The sequence below is a fragment of the Pogona vitticeps genome, chromosome 3 (assembly GCF_051106095.1).
Source record: "Pogona vitticeps strain Pit_001003342236 chromosome 3, PviZW2.1, whole genome shotgun sequence".
NCBI classification, from domain to species: domain Eukaryota; kingdom Metazoa; phylum Chordata; class Lepidosauria; order Squamata; family Agamidae; genus Pogona; species Pogona vitticeps.
Window position 1 is genome coordinate 180,297,042 of NC_135785.1, and position 19,195 is coordinate 180,316,236.

Below are 19,195 nucleotides of genomic sequence, written 5' to 3' on the forward strand. Positions count from 1 at the left end.
GAGCATATTATCCTACTGTCTCTGTGTATGGTTCACGAGCTGCACAGTGGCAGAGAAAAAGGCAATTCAAGGGGTGATCAAGACGGCCCAAAACATCATTGGCTGTTCACTCCCCTCTTTGGAAGAATTGTATAAGAACAGATGTAAGAGGAAGATATCTAACATACTGAAAGACTCCTCTCATCCGGGATATCAGCTCTTTAAACTATTACTATCAGGAAGGAGATTCAGGGTATTGAAAGCAAGGACAAGCAGATTCAAGAACAGTTTTTACCCAAGTGCAGTATTGAGTTTAAATGCGGGGCCATAAGTTTTTGGTGGACTTTTTAATTGCTGAGAGAAAACGGGTTATCTATATTTGGATGGTGAAAGTTGTGTATATTTTAACTTTTTTTTTGTAGTGTTGTCCAGTTTTACCTTGGGGAAGAGCACCTCATTTCGTTGCACCCACTTGTGAGCGCAATGACAAATAAATTTCTTATGTCTTATGTCTTATATTGTGATGTTGGCTCTCACTGTTAGCCTACTGAAGAAAGACAAAGAGCTAGTATTTGTGGGAAGGGGCCTTTCGTAATCATCAGAAATATCCCCCACCCATCCACCCATTATGGGAATCAGGGTGTGAACAGAAAGAAGATGTGCACATTGTATGGCTTGCAGCAGGAAGCAGCGGGTTTCTGTGCATTTTGTAGTTTGCAGACCTATGGTTGGAGTGTACATTGCAAGTGGGCTACTCTGTGTAACAGATGGCAAGCATGTTTTATACCCAATGCTACCTCCTGGGCAGCCCAAGGTTTGAAGATGGGCAGCCAACTTACCCTACTAGTGCAGGGTACACTCCGACCATAGACCACAGCTGGCTTTACTTCCCACTTTCTGTTTCACATAAGAATGGTTCCCTGGGAGAATCTAAAGATTTATATTATATTATATTATTTGTTGAACTTTTATGCCACCTTCCCCCTAGTGATAGAACTCAAGGTACCTCACAAATCAGTAACAGAGACCAGAATTGAAACAATATATAGGAACATGGAAATTTGAAGACTGAAGATTGCACACTCTTGAAACTTGACTTAAGGGAAATATGTATTTCCCACGATGAACCAATTTTTCCTTCCAAATGGGGATTCCCTCAGAGATTTACACTTTAGCAATCAGATTTGCCTGTGTTTAGTAGCCGGTGGCCCATTACAAAACAAACCATACTAAATGTAAGAGACAGAAGTGAGAAAAATCACTTATGCCAATCGGATGGTTTTCCTACTTGGGGAGCACCTCTGTGTGAGAGGGGAGTGCCTGTGGCAGGCCATCTTTTCTCATTCCATGCCCCCTGGGAAGTCCATTGGAGCTGACATCTGCCAAACCTCAGGGTGCTAAGGCCATGAGCCAGCCCAGAATATGGAAGAAGAGAAGTTCATTGATGAGAGAAGGTGGTGCAGGTATCTGCCAACATTTAGGGTAGATAAACCTTGGTGAGTTGAAGGCAGCAGTTTAGGAGGAAGGGGTAGTGAAAGAGAAGGAAGATCCAAGTATAAATGCCAGAGAATTGGAGGAAGAAAGGATGTGGGGCAACACAGTCAACCCTCTTTGCTGAGGAGGTGTACAGGTACACCTATGTGCAAGACCCTATGTGGTGTGCAATTCTGCTTGTCCCAAAGAAGGGATCATGGCCAGAGCTTTGACTGGGCCTCATGACTGCCACCACCACAGGCTGCTGTGACTTGACCACCAACCCCATACCAAAAGAAGCCTGGGATGTGTCAGCTCCAGCAGGAGCATCAGCAAGGCCCCGGAGGGGGTTGGCAAATTCCATGGGGTAGTGGTGGCTCATCTGTATAGGCCTTCCCTAAGGGGTGTAAGCTGGCAGTGAGAACTACTGGGACCCTTGGCAGCCCCTCACTTTGTATACATGCCATCCTTGTGGACCCAAGGCCAAAAGACTGTCTAGGGGAAGGCTGACTGGAATACAGCCTCTCCATGGAGAGATGGGCAGTGGTAGTGATGGTGGTGGTTGCTGTTTCCAAAGATATATTAACCACTCACAAGTTAATAAAAGCAACTTTATCTCACCTTCCCAGTCTGGAGCCCCTGGAGACAATGTCTGAAGAGGTTTTGCCCACCCACCCGCCCCTGACCCTTGGCAGGTGTAGGGGAGAATCACAGGGTGGGGAAAAAAATAATCTCCTTGGCTGCTTTGCAGTATGATGAAAGGGCAGCACACTGTTATTTATTTGTTTTGTCATTATTGTCATTTTACTACCAGAGAAGAGGAGACAAACGTGGTATTTTCCACTCTGCCTGCGACAGCAGAATTTTGTGGTTTAGTTGTGTGACACTTAAATGTCTCCAAGCATTAAAAATTGAACCTGTATAATCCCATGATTTCCAGTGCAGTGGCCCATTACGCATTATCTTTCTATATCTAGAATATGACTACATGCTGGGAAACACTGGGAAATTCTTCAGTTGCTTTGAAGAATATTCCGCGATGCTGAAAATGATTGCTCTCCATATATATCTGCTTAAATAGGGAGACTGTGCTTTTCTTTACAATTTGGTTGAAAACAAAACAAAGTACAATATGATTCTTAGTTAGAAGGTTTAGTTTACAAGACTGATTTCAAAAAGATGTGTATGCTAAATGTTTAATCAAACATGCTTATCCCATGTTTACTCATTTTTCTAAATAAATATGCTTCCAAAATTAGCCTTAGTGGGATCATAAAGTGCTAAATATCAACCATCTCTGTTCAGGGCTAACAAAAAACCAAAATAATCAAGTGTTACATTTCCATGTGTATGCATATCATCACAGAGAAGATATATTTATTTAAATTAATAGAAATTATAGTGTGATTTTCAAGTAGTTTTTCATAAGGGTTCTCAATAATGGATTTTCTGTATTTGAACACGGGAACATGAATCCAACCAATTAACCCTCTCATTTGAAATGCTGCAGTCTCCTCAGCAGTAATTGCCACTAGCCTAATACAGAAGCCCTCAACCTATCTTCACAATTGGAATGCAGTCATTTACTGCCAGATCGGAACCCATAAAGATGCATGAGAGGTTCTGAGCTAAAGTGATTATTGGAAGCTATCTTAATTGCAGTATTTTGGGGAAAGAAAAACAGTTGTGTTTGCTTGCTTGTTTGCTCTCTTGCTCGCTCGCTTGCTTGCATCCCGCCTTCTTCCCAAAAGGGACCCTAAGGCGGCTTGTATCATTAAAGGGTGTAAATTCTCAGGGGACAACAAGGAACTGCAAAATTATTCTTTTCGTCTCTTTAGAAGGCAAAGTATTTTAAAGCACTCTCAGCAAGAGAACAAGCACATCTTTTTGTACAAATTAAGCAGAATTGTGCAAATAACACTGTAACACCAACTGTGTTGCTTGACGGTGGCTGCTGATTCACTGTATGAAGTGAAATGTAGAATGATTGTAAAATACCCAGGCTGTCCTGTTTACACAAGTGCTGCTCTTATGGTAGCAGAGATCCATGTTTAAAATAGCCAATTTGTGCATGCAGGTTGCTATTTGCATTACAATTGTTGCATGAGCATTTTAAACAAAATTCCTGCCATGGATTTCTAAGGAACAGAAGCATTGGAGGGATTGCTTGCATCTCTTTTAGCAATCATTCAGTCCTGTTGTGCTGTCTCCATGTGTCTGTTTTGATTCTCAAAGGGAAAAGATACTGATTTTTTGTGTAGAGCTAGTCTGCAGACCTTTTGGGTACCTTGACAAGCAAAGATAGACTCCAGTCCTGGCTGTAGTCAAGGAATTTAATGGGGATTGGAAATTGGTCATTGAATGTTCTGTTGAGACAGTCTAGATTGGTGAGAATGACACATTTTTGTGAATATGTTCTGCTTCCCTAATGTAGACAGGGGATTGTGGGGGTAATCTTAATAAAAGATGGGAGGGAAGGAATTAAGAAATTAAACCCTGGAACTTGAAGGGGCAGGGAACAAGTGTTTATGTAAATTTGGTTTCACTTAAATTTGCTTATTTACAAAATGATTTATGCACTACGTTTCACCTGGAACAAGGGCTCCAAGCAAGCTTACAGTTAAAATCTCAATTAAAATATAATGCAGTGAAATCTAAGAATGCAGAACAAAAACAATCAGGTGCTCTCTAGAAGTTTTGTACAACAGCTTCCATAATCGGAAGTTGCTGGTCATACTGGCTAAGGCTTGTTTGAGTCACAGTCCAAAGCAACTAGAGGTTGCATGCCCTATTAATTGAAGCATTACACATAGCAGCCAGTACTCTGAATCCAAAATCAGTACTCAGCAGAAACATTTAACTCAGGCCCACTGCCTGGCAATCCAAAAACTTTAGAGTGTATTCCTATGGTACATGTAAGTTCCTATGGTACTTCTTACATGTTTTTCATAGTGAATTTCTTTTTTTAAAAAACTATTTTTATTTACTATAACTACAGTATAACATAAACAAAAACATATACATATAACATATAAACTCAAATACAATGACTGTGTTCCCCACCACCATGTTGCCATCTTCTTCTTCTTCTTCTTCTTCTTCTTCTTCTTCTTCTTCTTCTTCTTCTTCTTCTTCTTCTTCTTCTTCTTCTCCAAAACTGCATAGATTCTTGATTTGGAGCTTTCCCTTTTCCCCTTATTAGCACATATTCCAAAAATTTGCCCCTTATTTCGTAAAAATTATTTGTTTTCAACTCTCCTTTCTTAATCTTTAAATTACAAGTTAATTTATCATTTGTTGCTATATTCCATATTTCTTTGTACCATTCTTCAATTTGCAATTCAGTTTTTAATTTCCATTGCCTAGCAATAATCAATCTAGCTGCTGTTAATAAATTAGTTATCAGTTCTTTAGTCATTTTGTCATATTCCACATTCTCATATATTGATAACAAAGCAATCTCGGCATTACATTCTATATCTTTTCCACACACATAGCTTAATTCCTTGAAATTTTTTTTCCAAAATCTTTGCACTTTTTCACATTCCCACCACATATGAAAGTATGTACCAACTTCTTTCTCGCATTTCCAACAGACATTTGGATGATTGGCATTAATGTTGTTTAATTTTAACGGTGTTAAATACCATCTTAAACTGAGTTTTAAATTTTTTTCCCTTATTCTTACCGACATAAATCTTAAAACCCTCATTTTCCATATCTTCCTCCATTCTTCTTCATTCATTCTTTTTCCAATGTCTTGTTCCCCCACTATTTTCAATCCCTCTGTCTCACTTTCTTCTTCCTCTAAATTAAGAAGTAAGTAAATTTTACTCACTGTACCTTTTACTGAGTCAGTCATCTGAATGTCCTCATATGACAATAGAAATTGTTCATACTTTGTATATTCTCTACCTTTATTGTATTTATTTACCCATTCCTTAGTCCATCTTTCTAGTTGTACATAATTCAACCATGAAATACTCTTATTCTGAAATATTTGTTTCATTTGATCTATCAAGCTCATTTTATACAACCAATCTTTCAATCTAATCACTTTTTTTTCTTTAAATAAATCTGCATACACTTTCATATTGGTAGGAAAATTTTCTGTTTCTGTCACTAATACGAGTGGAGAGTATGATGAACATAAATTCTTTTTACACTTATACCATATGTTTAACAATGTCTTTAAGAATGGGTTATTAATTTCACTTATTTTATCTTTCTTAACTATACCAAATAGATATTTTTCTATATCTCCTTGTAATTCTGATGATTCCATTTGCCACCAAATTAACCTTTCTGGATTATATATAATTTCTCCGATAAACCTCAATTGGTTAGCCAAATAATAATTTCTTATATTTGGTAAACATATACCACCTTTTTTGTTATTTTATACCAATATTTTTATTTATTCTAGATTTCTTCCCTTCATTACAATACTTGTTAACTATTCCTTGCTAAAATTTCAAATCATCCTCTGTTAACTGCATTGGTAGCATTCTAAATAAAAATTAATTTTTGGTAGAATTTTCATTTTTATCAATGCAATCTTTCCAAACCAGGATAGCTTAAAATTTCATAGTGAATTTCTATTCTATGTGGTGTTGATGTCGCAAAATTTTGAATTTCTGGTTAAATTCCTCTGTTTGCACTGCAGAGTTGCAGGGATTCACAGAACAGAATAGCTTCAAGTTCCCCAGAATAGGCCACCCATTTTTTCACTAACTGGCACTTACAGTCTCAGTAACTGAATCTGAGACATTAGCAGTAAAAAAATTAAAAACAATCTTCTTTATTTATAGTTGTGAACGGATAACACAGCAAACTGACATGTGTGACTGCTTTCAGCAACACACCTTAACAGACTTAAGTAGGGAGAGTACAGAGCACAGAGGCTGAGCTCTCTTTGAGAACTAATGGTTAGTGCTAGATAGACTGACAATCAATCTGTGTGTTCCTTGGTTCTTGTCTCACGTTTATGCTGTACTTAAAAGTTAGCCCCATTGCATTCAATTGGACCTCATTCCTACATAATTGGATACTAGCTGCACTTACAGACACATGAGGTACACTGCTGATAATTATCATAACGATGACAATGATTCTTCACCATTAATCTTCTTCTTGGTCGTTTAGCTGCTTTCCTCTAAGATTTCAGTATCTCCGGTCACTCAACATTAGGACTTTTAGTCATTATCTAGAGATTTCCTAGCTGAGTAGAAACAATATCCTGGTTATACTGAAGTTGTTATTTCTGTTTGAATTGGCCCAGTGAAAGGCTTATTGAGTCCTTTCAGATCACTAGAGCTAAGCCAAAACAGGCTTTTAAGTTTTCCTTTTCTCCTTGACCAAAGAGTAATAAGTCAACACAGTTCAAATAATTATGGCTGTTGCTGGCCAAGAAATGATTCTTTTAAATATCCCTTCATCATGTATGTGCTAGGATCCTTTTGCACTGTTTTGCCTTTTTTTTTTTTAAAGGTAATTTAAGCCCTTAAGGTTTTCAGCTTTTCTGCCCATGATAAGTGCTGCAATGTTATGAAATAAAAGACTGTCCTTGATCTAACATTTGCAGTCATTGGAGTTTATTGTATTGCTGGTGCAACAAAACAAAACTCTACTACCCCACTGATTCAAAGTGTAAAAAGTCTATTGTACTTTCAAGAGGATACAACTGTTCTTACTGTCATCGCTTCCAGAAAAATATGTCATGTATAATCTTCAGCTCTGAAAAATAATAGATGTTTCATTCATTTCTTTAGTTGTCCTCCACTAAATTCAGTTGGGATTTCAATGGCTAATGCCTTCCAAACAGACCAAATGTTTTCTGCTCTTAAAATATTGTGTATTCCAGGTTCATACTGCATTGTCATGGGGGCTTGTTGTCTTCTTTAGAACTGAACACTTCCTGTTAGAATTGGGGGTATTCGTACGTATATGAATATCCTCACACAGGTGGCGTTAAAGAGGGCCCAGCCCCATGGGGCCAGATGGTCCACTCACCGATCCACCATGGATGGGGATTGGATGGCACAATTCTACCAATGGCTCCGCAGCGCACGATTCACTCACCACTCTTCAACCTTGCCGTGAGGCTTGTCCTCCCGCCTCCCGCCAGGTGTGGTGAGCAGATCGCGTGCTGCAGAGCCATTTGTAGAATCGTGGCGTCCACATCCACAGTGGATTGGGGAGTGGACCCCATGAGGCTGGACCCTTATTAACACCACCTGTGGGGGGATATTCATATTCATCTACAAATACCTCCATCTCTAGTTGCTATTCTTTCTCTTTCATAAAGCAGTGTTTTTTTACTTTTCTTTCTCTCTTCTCCCTTTCGCCTTTCCCTTCACCTTCCTGTCTGGAAGGGCTGGCACTCTCTTCTTTTCTGTTAGACAAACTTATATTGGATAAAAGGTGGGGTATTTTCTGACTCCATGACAATCCCAGTTTATTGAAGGTTCATAGTAGGGTTTAAAGTTGCAGCGGTTGTTGCAGTTAGAGTAAGATATTAATTCATATATCTTATACTTTCGCAACTCCCAAAAACAGGACTTGAGGAGAATACCATGTTCCATCATGGCAAATGAGAGTCAAATATTAATTCAAGAGCTGAAGTTGTAAGGTGTGCCTTCTTGGGACAGTTCAGAAAGTCCACTGTTTTGTTTATTGTATCAAGAAGTCTCTGAGAAATTTATAAATAGGAAAATATCAGCAACACAATGTTCTGATGTACACTGCTTCTGCACACAGAGATTGCATTAGTTTCTCATAAACAAATAATTCTCCATAATATTTTCAGACTCCTTTACAAATATTTAAGCTTGCTTAGGAGAGGGTAATCATCTCCACATTGTTCATAATATTGTAATAATGGCTTGCCCGCAATCATTTTCTTTCTCAAAAAACATAACTGCTTTAATCTTCCATTTAAGTTTCTATTACCCCTAGTTATTTCCCCAGTCTGTGATGTCATTTTAACATAGAATAACCAATACTGTACATAGCATCCCAAACAATGCTGAACCATAGATTTATATAAGGCAATTATAAAATATGCAATTTCCCCCTTCACCACCTCTGTTTCCAGTACTGAGGACATGGGACTTATTGTTTATGTGTGTGAAACCCTAGCTTTATTAAACTGCTAAGACTAAAAGCACATAGATTTAAAGGATGGTGGGGGACAGTAAAGTACATATAAGAAGCACATGCTGCCTGCCATGCAATATTATATTCTGCATAGGTGCCTAGATCCTCCTTTCAGTATTGCCAGAAGAAAGGAATGGTATACAGTACTTCTAAGTATTTTCTACCTGGAACACCCTGAAAAGGGTTTTAATGCTTCAAACAACCTCTGATTTTGTATTGTGGAATATTGTGCTTCTGTATCCACAATTCAAAACACAAGGAAATGATCCAGTGGTGCTGCACAATATCATGCCCATGTTGCCACCAGGAAAAATGATGCCAAGGTTTAGATAGCAAAGGGCAGGCTGAATGTTAACACCAATGGCAGCAGTCAAGATGATCTACAGGAAACCCTCTTGTGTCTACTACTGTTTACAAAGTGACACCAAGCAAGGGAAAATCCCAGGATCTGCCTCCTTTTTTTCATCAGTTAACCACTTCTCTCCCAAACTCAAAGCAATTTTTATGGCTGTTTTTCCACAAGTGTGAATGTCAGCAAACACAAGAGGGTATCCTGTAGACCATCTTGACTTCTGCCATTGGTTAAGGTCATTTAAGTTCATTGTTTCTCCCCAGGGGGTTTGGGTTGTATTTAAAAAAAACCATAATTTGAAAACTCTTTGGCCAAACCTCCCCACCTTTGGCACAGAGTAAGAGGAGATGTCCAGTTGTAAAGTTATAATTTTTTATTTGGACTGACCCGATTTTCAGAATTGTGTTGTAGAATGTTGATTTTCCTCTATTTTACTGTACTCTCGTGCAGCGATAACAAAGCTTCCCTGAGTAGTATGTGTTCCATTTATCCAATTGCAAATTGTGAAACTTACATGGTTTACGTTCAGAGGAAGTGCACATATACAGTGATACCTCTACTTAAGAACTTAATCCATATTGGGAATGCGTTTTTAAGTCGAAATGTTCCCATAGGAATGCATTGAAAACCAATCAATGTGTTCCGCGGGAAAAGTCAAAAAGGCAGGGAAAAGGGGCTGGAAATTTGAATTTCCTGCTCCTTTCCCCTGCCTTTTTGCCTCTGGAGGTCTCCAAGGGCTTTCCCCCCGACATCGGAGGAAGCCCTTTGAGGTCTCCAAAGGCAAAAAGGCAGGGGAAGAGGGTGGGAAATTTGAATTTCCCGCCCTTTCCCCCTGCCTTTTTGCCTTCGGAGGTCTCAAAGGACTTCCTCCAATGTCGGGACAAAGCCCTGGAAACCTTCGAAGGCACCGATTGCCATGGCAGGGACCCCCAGGGCTTGCCTGCTACCATGGGAGTCCTCCCCAGGGGTCCCCGCCACCGTGATCAGTTCCTTTGGAGGTCTTCAAGGGCTTTCCCCCCGACTTCGGAGGAAGCCCTTTGAGACCTCCAAAGGCAAAAAGGCAGGGGAAAACTGCTGGAAATTTGAAATACCAGCCCTTTCCCCCTGCCTTTTTGCCTTCAGAGGTCTCAAAGGGCTTCCTCCGATGTGGGGGGGGAAAGCCCTTGGAGACCTCCAAAGGCACCGTTCACTCAATTCGCAAAAATTGGCATTGACTTGTGAATGGAGCCTTGACCTCCGAAGGCAAAAAGGCAGGGGGAAAGGGTGGGAAATTTCCCACCCTTTTCCCCTGCTTTTTTTCATTTATAGGTCGAGGCTCCGTTCGCAAGTCGATGCCAAATTTTGCAAATGGAGTCATTCGTAAGTTGAGGTCCCACTGTAATAGAATTGTGGTCTGATTTTAAAAATCAGGAGACGATATCCTAATGCAGTGAGTGAGATAGTCCAGTGTAAAGGAATCAGTTCCTAGTTTATGCTGGAGCAGAATATAAGTTGGTTTATGTTATGTTTCATTTTGTTTTTGGTTCTTTTTGGTCTTTGACTGGTCTTTTTTCAGTGTTTCCATTACATTGGCATTCATGAAGGGCAATTAACCATACCAGACCCAGCACTAATGTAGCTCCTAGTCTTTATTTGGGGTATTTAGGAGAGGGTGAAACTCATGAATACTAAACTCATGAATTGTTTTAGCAAGGCCTGCCAAGACTTTGGATTAACTGTAAGTCTGAAGAAAACACAAGTCATGGGCCAGGGTGTGGACTCACCTCCCGCTATTACCATCTCCACACAAGAATTGGAGGTTGTTCATGACTTTGGCTCAATGATCTCTGACACACTCTCCCTAGATGTCAAACTGGATAAATGCATTGAAAAAGCATCTACCATGTTTTCCAGATTCACAAAGAGAGTATGGCTTAATAAGAAGCTGAGGGCAAATACCAAGGTCCAGGTCTATAGAGCCTGTGTCCTGACTACACTCCTGTACTGCAGTGAGTCCTGGAGCCTTTGTGCATGGCAGGAGAGGAAGCTGAACACGTTCCATATGCATTGTCTCCAATGCATTTTTGGTATCACTTGACAGGACAAAGTTCCAAACAGAGTAGTCCTAGAATGAGCTGGAATTTTTAGCATGTATACATTACTGAAACAGTGACATCTACATTGGCTCAGGCATGTCATAAGAATGGCTGATGGTCGGTTTCAAAAAGATATCCTCTATGGAGATCTCCTGTATGGAGAATTAGTGCTAGGAAATCGCCCCAGAGAGGCCTTAGGAATGGACCTCAACAGATGGAAAACCTTGACATCTGAGCGTTCAGCCTGGAGGCAGGTGGTGCATCTTGGCCTCTCCCATTTTGAAGAGACCCTTGTTCAGCAGGCCAAGACAAAGAGGCAGTCCCAAAACCAGCAAAATCAGGGAGCTGGACAGGGGACAGACCGTATTTGTCTTCAGTGTGGAAGGGATTGTTACTCTCGAATTGGCCTTCTCAGCCACACTAGACGCTGTTCCAAATCCTCTATTCAGAACACATTACCATAGTCACTTGAGACTGAAGGATGCCTAATCTTAGGAGAGGGTATAAGCAACTAAACATCCATGGCCTCCTGATCATATTTTGGGATTACCGTATTCCTGGAATAACAACAGATGTTGAACTTTCTACTGCAAACCACAGCCTCATATGGTGTTATATTCACTCTTCTAGGTAACAGAGGATTGCTCTAGTCTATACATTGACAAAATCACATGAGTCTTAGTTGATTAACCTATTGGTTGCGACTGTTTATGAATAAAAGTAACAATTCTGAAAGTCCCTGCCACATATTGCTTTCCATATAGGAAAACAGTGGGGGAGAGGTACTTCTTTTATTTATTTATTTATTTATTTATTTATTTATTTATTTATTTATTTATTTATTTATTTATTTATTTATTTATTTATTTATTTTATATCCCACCTATCTGGTCATGTCAGGACCACTCTAGGCGGCTAACAACATTAAAAGATAATACAAAAAATATACGTATAAAGACAATTTTACATACCAGAAATACTGAAACATGGTTTTGAAACCGTGCTTGCTGTAGACAGGTTTCCAAGGACTTGTTTACTTTTAAATTTTTCATTGTTTGCATTACTTAATGGAGTTTTAATTACCATTGTAATTTAATAGCTTTTAAATCTGTAATTTATGGCAGTTTTGATATTACTTGTTTCAACACTGTGAGCTGCTGTGGGTCCCCTCGTGGGGATAAAGGCAGCTTACAAATGATACAAAACAAATAAAGAAATGAATACTAAAACTGAATTTGATGGTATAGTTAAGCTATGACTTACAGATTCTAATATTGGAGCTTGCAGAAGAGGAAGGAAGCAAAGTTTTCTTTTTTTAAAAAAAGCCTATTAGGGTGTCACTGATTTGGTGTACCTTTTCGGTGGGGGGAAAATGAAAGCTTCATCCTGGAAGTTGGAGAAGAAAGGAAGAGGCATAGCTGAAGATAATTTTTTGTTTATTTTCAAAGGCTTTCATGGCCAGGATCTAATGGTTGTTGTGGGTTTTTCGGGCTCTTTGGCTGTGTTCTGAAGGTTTCTTCCTAACATTTCGCCAGTCTCTGTGGCCGGCATCTTCAGAGGACAGCACTGGTGAAACGTTAGGAAGAGCAACCTTCAGAACACAGCCAAAGGGCCCGAAAAACCCACAACAACCAATTTTTTGTTTGTTTGTTTGTTTTCTTTCTTTTTCATCCCTTTAAATGTAGGAGTCCTAAATAGGGACAGCTTGGGATCTGTATGCCATGTGACTGCAGAGATAGCCCCAAATGGCATACCGAACCTTTACGTGACTTTAAGTGACCCTGCTTAGCCTGCTTCAGCCCAGTCAGTTGAGCTGTCTAGCCAGTTAATTCAGAGATGACTTATATGATCTATATTTTAATTGATCAATTAGTTAACAGATCTAGCCTATGAAATGTTGCAGCTTTATTATTTAGCAGATGTCTTGATCTATTTAAATAAAAGGTAATTTGAATATGTTTCTCTAAATGTTTTCCCTCCTCCAGGTGGAAAAGCTACAAATTGGGAAGGTGGGATTCGAGTTCCTGGTCTTTTCCATTGGCCTGGAGTGGTTCAGCCTGATGTACAAATCCATGAGCCAACCAGTAATATGGATATATTCAGCACAGTAGTTAAACTGGCTGGAGCACAGCTGCCTAATGACAGGTAAGGTTTCTTTTGCTGTAAAAGAATCTAACTTTTTTTTTAAAAAAAATCTATCTTTGGTAGCTCTGAAGGCGCTTTCAAGCCTCGGAAGGCTGATTTGTACTTAATGCTATTTATTATATCTTCAACAACTGCAGTATGTTTTACTTTTCTTCAAGTAATAGCAAAATTGTACTTGCACATTCAAATACATAGCCATGCCGGCACTGGGAATCTAGAAGTTATGGCTAAAAAGTGATTTGTCCCAGCTCAAAATATTTCTTTTATTATCTTGGTAATTCTCAGAGATGGGGACTTGAGTCATGAGACTCAAGTTGGACTTAAGTCGCACTAGTGACTCAAGTCAGACTTGACGGGGTTTTTTTTTGAGTGACTCAGACGCAATTTGTGACTCAAAACCCACCCATACCTCTCTTTTTTCTGCGGCATGGGGGAGGGGAAAGCATGTTTTTAATAGGGACTCAGACTTGGGACTTGGGACCAAAGACTCAGATTCAGACTTGGGGATGGGTACCAAAGACTTGGACTTGGGACTTGGACTCAAAGGCTTGCCAATATCTCTGGTAATTCCCAAAGCAACCCTGCCGAGCATATGTATAGATATTTTGCATTATGTGTAGATATTTTACAAACCTCAGGCAGAATCCAAACTGTGGGTATTCCTGGAAAAACTGCATCTGTTGAATATCAACAGCATCTATAGTTCCTACAGGCTCAAATCTCTGAAGTGGAAAGTAGCCAAAGAAAATGAGGTCATGGAAAGTGCACAAATCACCTTAGGCTCCGATTTATGTGCTCCTACATTATATGAGAAACTTTTAGGAAACCCCAACCTTCTCTTTACCATCGAGGCAGCAATTCTAACAAGGCTGTCTTTTACACACACACCTTTCACCCGTTGTTCTCATAATATTCCAGTATTTTGTGTAATAGTTCAAAGTGGATGTCTGGATTTTGAGGAACTAATATACAGTATTGCAGCCCTAGAGAAAGAGGAACCTGGTTCGTGATAAACATGGGGTAGTGGAAATGGGGTGTAAGGAAAATGAGAGAGAACAGAAGGAAAGAGAAGAAAGTACTGTGTGTTGAGGAAGGAAACACATTGATTTTTTGTTCAAGTGAAACTTATACAGGCTGAGTAAATTTCATGGTGGAGAGAGAGGAATGCCTGCTAAATAATGACTAAAACCCTGTTGCTTAGTGTAGTGCATAAATTCAAGTAGGATAGGCTCAGTGAATCAGTGCGGATATCTAGTTGTGACTAGAAGAGGCCCATTGAAATCAATGAACATATAGAGGAGTTGATTCATTCACCAAATCCCCACTGATTGTGTGGTCCCACTGGCAATAAGAACCACATTTAAATTGATTTAAGCAATGAATAAATTCCTGGGCACATTACGCTCAGGTGAAATCAATTTATATGGGCTGCAAAGTGAGTTTTTTTCCAACCTGGCCAACAGGTACTTTTTAAAATATGAGGACAGCAGCGCAGAGGTTGAGGCTCCATTGCTAAATAGAGTTTCTACAAGGTGCCACCTTATAGAAATCCTGAGTCACTAGAAACACCAGAGAGTTGATGCCAGCCAAATAATGATGGAAAGGCTTCCAGTGGGTTCAGCAGGAAGTGAGCTGACATTGTTGACTCCGGTGTCAGCACCCTATTTGTTGAACCCACTGGAAGCCTTTCCTCTCCAATTCCCTTTTTTTAAAAAAACATTATTCAGCTGGGGTGTCACGTTCCCGGGGGTTACAACAGCCAAGGTCCGATAAGCCAGTCCAAAGTCAGGAATACTAGGAATGAAAAGCCGAAATCCAATTACCAAACCAACTCACAGAACGTAGTCCAAGGTCAGAGTCCAGAGTCAAACACACAACATAGTCCAAAGTCCGAGTCCAGAGTCAGGAAACACGGTTCAAGGTTGTAGGAGCGTGGATGCAAGTCAGAGGTTTTGACTTGTTGCTTCCACAAAATTCTAGCTGACTAGGAGCTGTTTTTATAGTAAAACAGCCCCTTGAGCTGCTGGAAACCTTTCCATCCTGTCAATACTCAGGACTAGTTGAACGGATGTTTCTGTGGACAGCCTTTGAGCGTTCCTCTGACCTTTTTGCCGTAAGTCTTCCTCGAAGCTTGTCTGCTGGGGAAGGAGAATCTGGAGGCCATTCAGGTGTTTCTGATTGCTCAGCATTCTCCTCAGCCTCAGTTAACCCTTCTGGTTCCAGGTCTTCAGCTGCACTCATGACATGGGGTCAGCTCTCTGGTATTTCTAGAGACTATTATGACAACAGGTGGTGCCCCTCGTAAACACTCTATTTAGCGATGTATCATTTACTCTTTAAAAAATAAAAACCTTTAAGAACAGCATTTTCTTAAAACAGAAAGGAAATGAGTCAATTTCAGTGTAGCCTCTCAAACTGATTTTGATTACCAGAAATAAATTGATTTAATTTCAGTCAAAAGTGAATGTGGTTGCCACTTTATATACAACCTGACTTGAACCTGATATTAAAAATGGTAGAACAGGAATTGATTTAAATTGTGTTTTTTTAGCATGGGGGTTGGGCTTTGAACCAATCCTGTGTAGATACCCCACAGTCCCACTGTAGTTCACTATGACAAGCTCAAAAGATTGTGGTTGGTCTTGTTTATAGATTTCTGGATGTACTGTACATTGAAATGCCGAACTTAGTTTATGTTGGGATAGTTAACGTTATGGTGTCCCAGCTTCTCCTTTGATTGAATGTCTCTAAATGACTTGCCTTTTGAACATAAGTATTTGAATCCATACAGTGTTTTTATTCCCTATCACTGAATGAGTGATCTAAAATACGGAATTAAATGAGATATTGGAGGTGCAACATTTTTTATTTAAACTTTCCAAATTGAAAAGGGGGGCTAGGGCAAAAGGTTAGGTATGTTCTTAGTTTCCCTGGGAGAAATGCACTATAACTATAACTTCACAGATACCCATAATTTCCCTGCTCATTGCTGAGATATGGCTCACCTGGAATGTTTCGCAATAAAAAAGTGTGGCATTCCCAATCCTCTTTTTCAGGAATCTCCATATACAGTAGCAGTGTATCACTCAACCTTGATTTCTCTTCTCCATGAACAGATCACTCCCAATTACTTGTTACAGGATGTGATGTTGACAAATGTATCAGAAGTGTCTAGACTAAAAATAAGAAATTTTTGAATAATTGAGATTGTAACAGCTGTCCAGACAAGATAGATTAGCCTTAAACTGCCTTCTGAGATCTTGTTGAATGTATTTCAGAACTGGTCTATAGTTTACTAGTTGGAAACAAGAGAACTTCTTTGTGTTTCAAGTCCCTGTTTTGTATGTTCTTTAGTTGCATCCCAGGAGGCTTTGTCTCTATTGAAGAACCCAATTTCTGAATTACTGTTGTTTATTTTAAGGCTGGCTCCAGTTCCATTATTGATCTACTTCCCTAAATGCTTCTGCTGTTCCAAGGATGGGATTGGTCTGGAGCAAGGCAGCACCATTTGTACATTCCTATTTTATTCTTCCTGCTTCCACTAGCTAGCCTCTGTTTTGTAGCATCATTATGAAGCTTTTTGACCTGGAATTCAAGGGCAGTGGCAAATAGCAAAAGAGGAAGGGGACATCCTCTGCCTCACTCTAACTGCATGATTAATCCGGAGACTCAAAATAAAAGTATAGCCACCCAGTCTGTGTTTAAAAATCTCTAACAAAGAAGAGTCTACCATCCTTTGCTTAATGTAAAAAGTTGCAACTAGAATCAACAGAAATGATGGAGGAGTTGACTCACTAAGTCCCAAATAATTCAGTCGGCTACAGTATGTATTCAATTCAATGGGCCTTAGTCTAGTTGGGACTCATTATGTCAAGCAGTAGCCTTTCAGACACTGAAGCAATGTACAGTATTCCATTGAGAAACAGCTGTTCTTTACATCACGAGGACAGGGAGTAAAACGGGAAAAGGCTTTATATACCATAACACAGTGGTCCCCAACCTTGGGCCTCCAGATATTCTTGGACTTCAACTCCCAGAAATCCTGCCCAGCAGAAGTGGTGGTGAAGGCTGCTGGGAGCTGTAGTCCAAGAACATTTGGAGGCCCAAGGTTGGGGACCACTGTCATAACAGACCTCAGAAACTACAACCCCTGGAACGTTGTGATATCACAATTAGAAGAAATGGGGACAGGTCAGAATTTCACTGAAATAATAAAGATTATTCCAAACAGACAGCAAAGATAAGAATCAATGGAGAATATACACAAGAAGTAGAAATACAAAAAGAAACACAACAAGGCTGCCCATTATCACCACTACTTTTTTTAACTGTAATTGAAGTACTAATGCAGCAAATATGAATATCAGATAAAATTAGGAGAAACATTTAAAGTTCAGGCCTTTGCAGATGATTTGCTTATAGTAGTTGAAAACCCCAAGGAATCAATAGAAGTACTAATGGTGAACAGCATCAGAATTTATTTATTATGGTCAGATGACCAACTCATAAAACATTTATGGCATTCATTTAAAATATACAAAATGCAGTTTAAAAATGTACAACCAGTTCATAAAATATATTATGTGGTTAAAATATACAAACTGCAATTTTAAAAAGTGTGAAGACCTAATGGTGATATTAAAAGAGTTTGGTGAAATGACAGCGTTAAAAATAAATCACAAGAAAACAAAAATGATGGCTAAAAACATTCAAAAACAGGAGACTGATGAACTATTACAAATTACAAACTTCCATGAAGGAAGGAAAGTAAAATACTTGGGTATATTTTTTTTTACAAAGAAAACAAGTACTCTCCTGAAAGATAATTATTTGAAACTGATAGAGGAAATTAAGAAAGACATTTCTAGCTGGACAAATCCACAATTGTCAACTATGGGCAGAATTGCTACAATCAAAATGAATATCCTACCAAAACTCATATTCCTTTTTGAAACAATTCCAATTGTTTTCAAACAAATAATATTTAAGGAGCTTGAAAAAGGCATTTCTAAATTCATCTGGCAGGGGGAAAAACCAGAACTAAAATCAAGCACCTCTTGATTATAAAAATAAGAGGAGGAATGGGGCTTCCGAATTTTGTACAATAGGGCATCTGCATTGGTATGGATCAAGGAGTGGATAACATTGGAAAATATGAGGGTCATGAAATTAGAAGGATATGATTTGAAATGGGACTGGCGTGCATTCTTATGGTATAACAGGACTGAGGATTTCAAACAATTTAACAACCATTCGGTCGATGTGGAATAAAGTGAAAAACCAAAGGTATATTAAAATACCACATTGAGTGACACCAATTGAAGCATTTGCTCTACCATAGAGAGAAAATAGGAAAGCAGTAAAATATAATGAGGTTTTAAATCTTGATGGTTTTATTAAAACTCAACAAGACTTACTAGATCAAGGCTTCAAAATGGATTGGTGGGTGTGATCACAGTTAATATCAAGGTTTGCTAAAGATAATCAATAGGGTTTCTATTTAGAAAATACCCCCTTTGACAGAATCCTTCTAGAATCAGAGGGAAAATGTATTAAGTATATAATTTTCTGTTAGATTTTGAAAAACAAGATGAAGTGGTAAAAGCAGGTATGATTAAATGGGCACAGATGAGAATGAATTTGGAAAACAAACATAAAATTAACTAAATCTGTTGTATTTAAAGGGAATATATACAAAATGTTCTACAGATGGTACGTGACACCCAGAACACTGGCTAAAATAAGCACTCAGACTTCAAATATTTGTTGGAATTTGTAAACAGATGGAAGGAACATTTTCTCACATGTGGTGGATGTGCAAAGATGCCCAAAGATATTGGAATAAAGTGAATCAGATGCTACAAGAGATATTAGGAACTTCAATTCTGATGACACCAGAACTATTTTTATTAAATATCTTGCCAGATATACTAGACTCTGAAAACTCATATTTAACTATTTGCACTATAACAGCAGCAAGAATAGTTTTTGTGAAACATTGGAAGGAACCTAG

At 39.0% G+C, this 19,195-nt stretch overlaps 1 protein-coding gene across 2 annotated transcripts in view; it reads left to right on the forward strand.

Moving 5' to 3' along the window:
* Positions 1 to 19,195, forward strand: part of STS (steroid sulfatase) — a 172,110-nt gene that overhangs the window by 96,257 nt on the left and 56,658 nt on the right. For both annotated transcript variants that reach the window (XM_078390363.1, XM_072994393.2), the window contains exon 8: positions 13,023 to 13,182. In XM_078390363.1, coding sequence (XP_078246489.1) covers positions 13,023 to 13,182 — 160 coding nt within the window. The remainder of the gene's footprint in view (positions 1 to 13,022; positions 13,183 to 19,195) is intronic.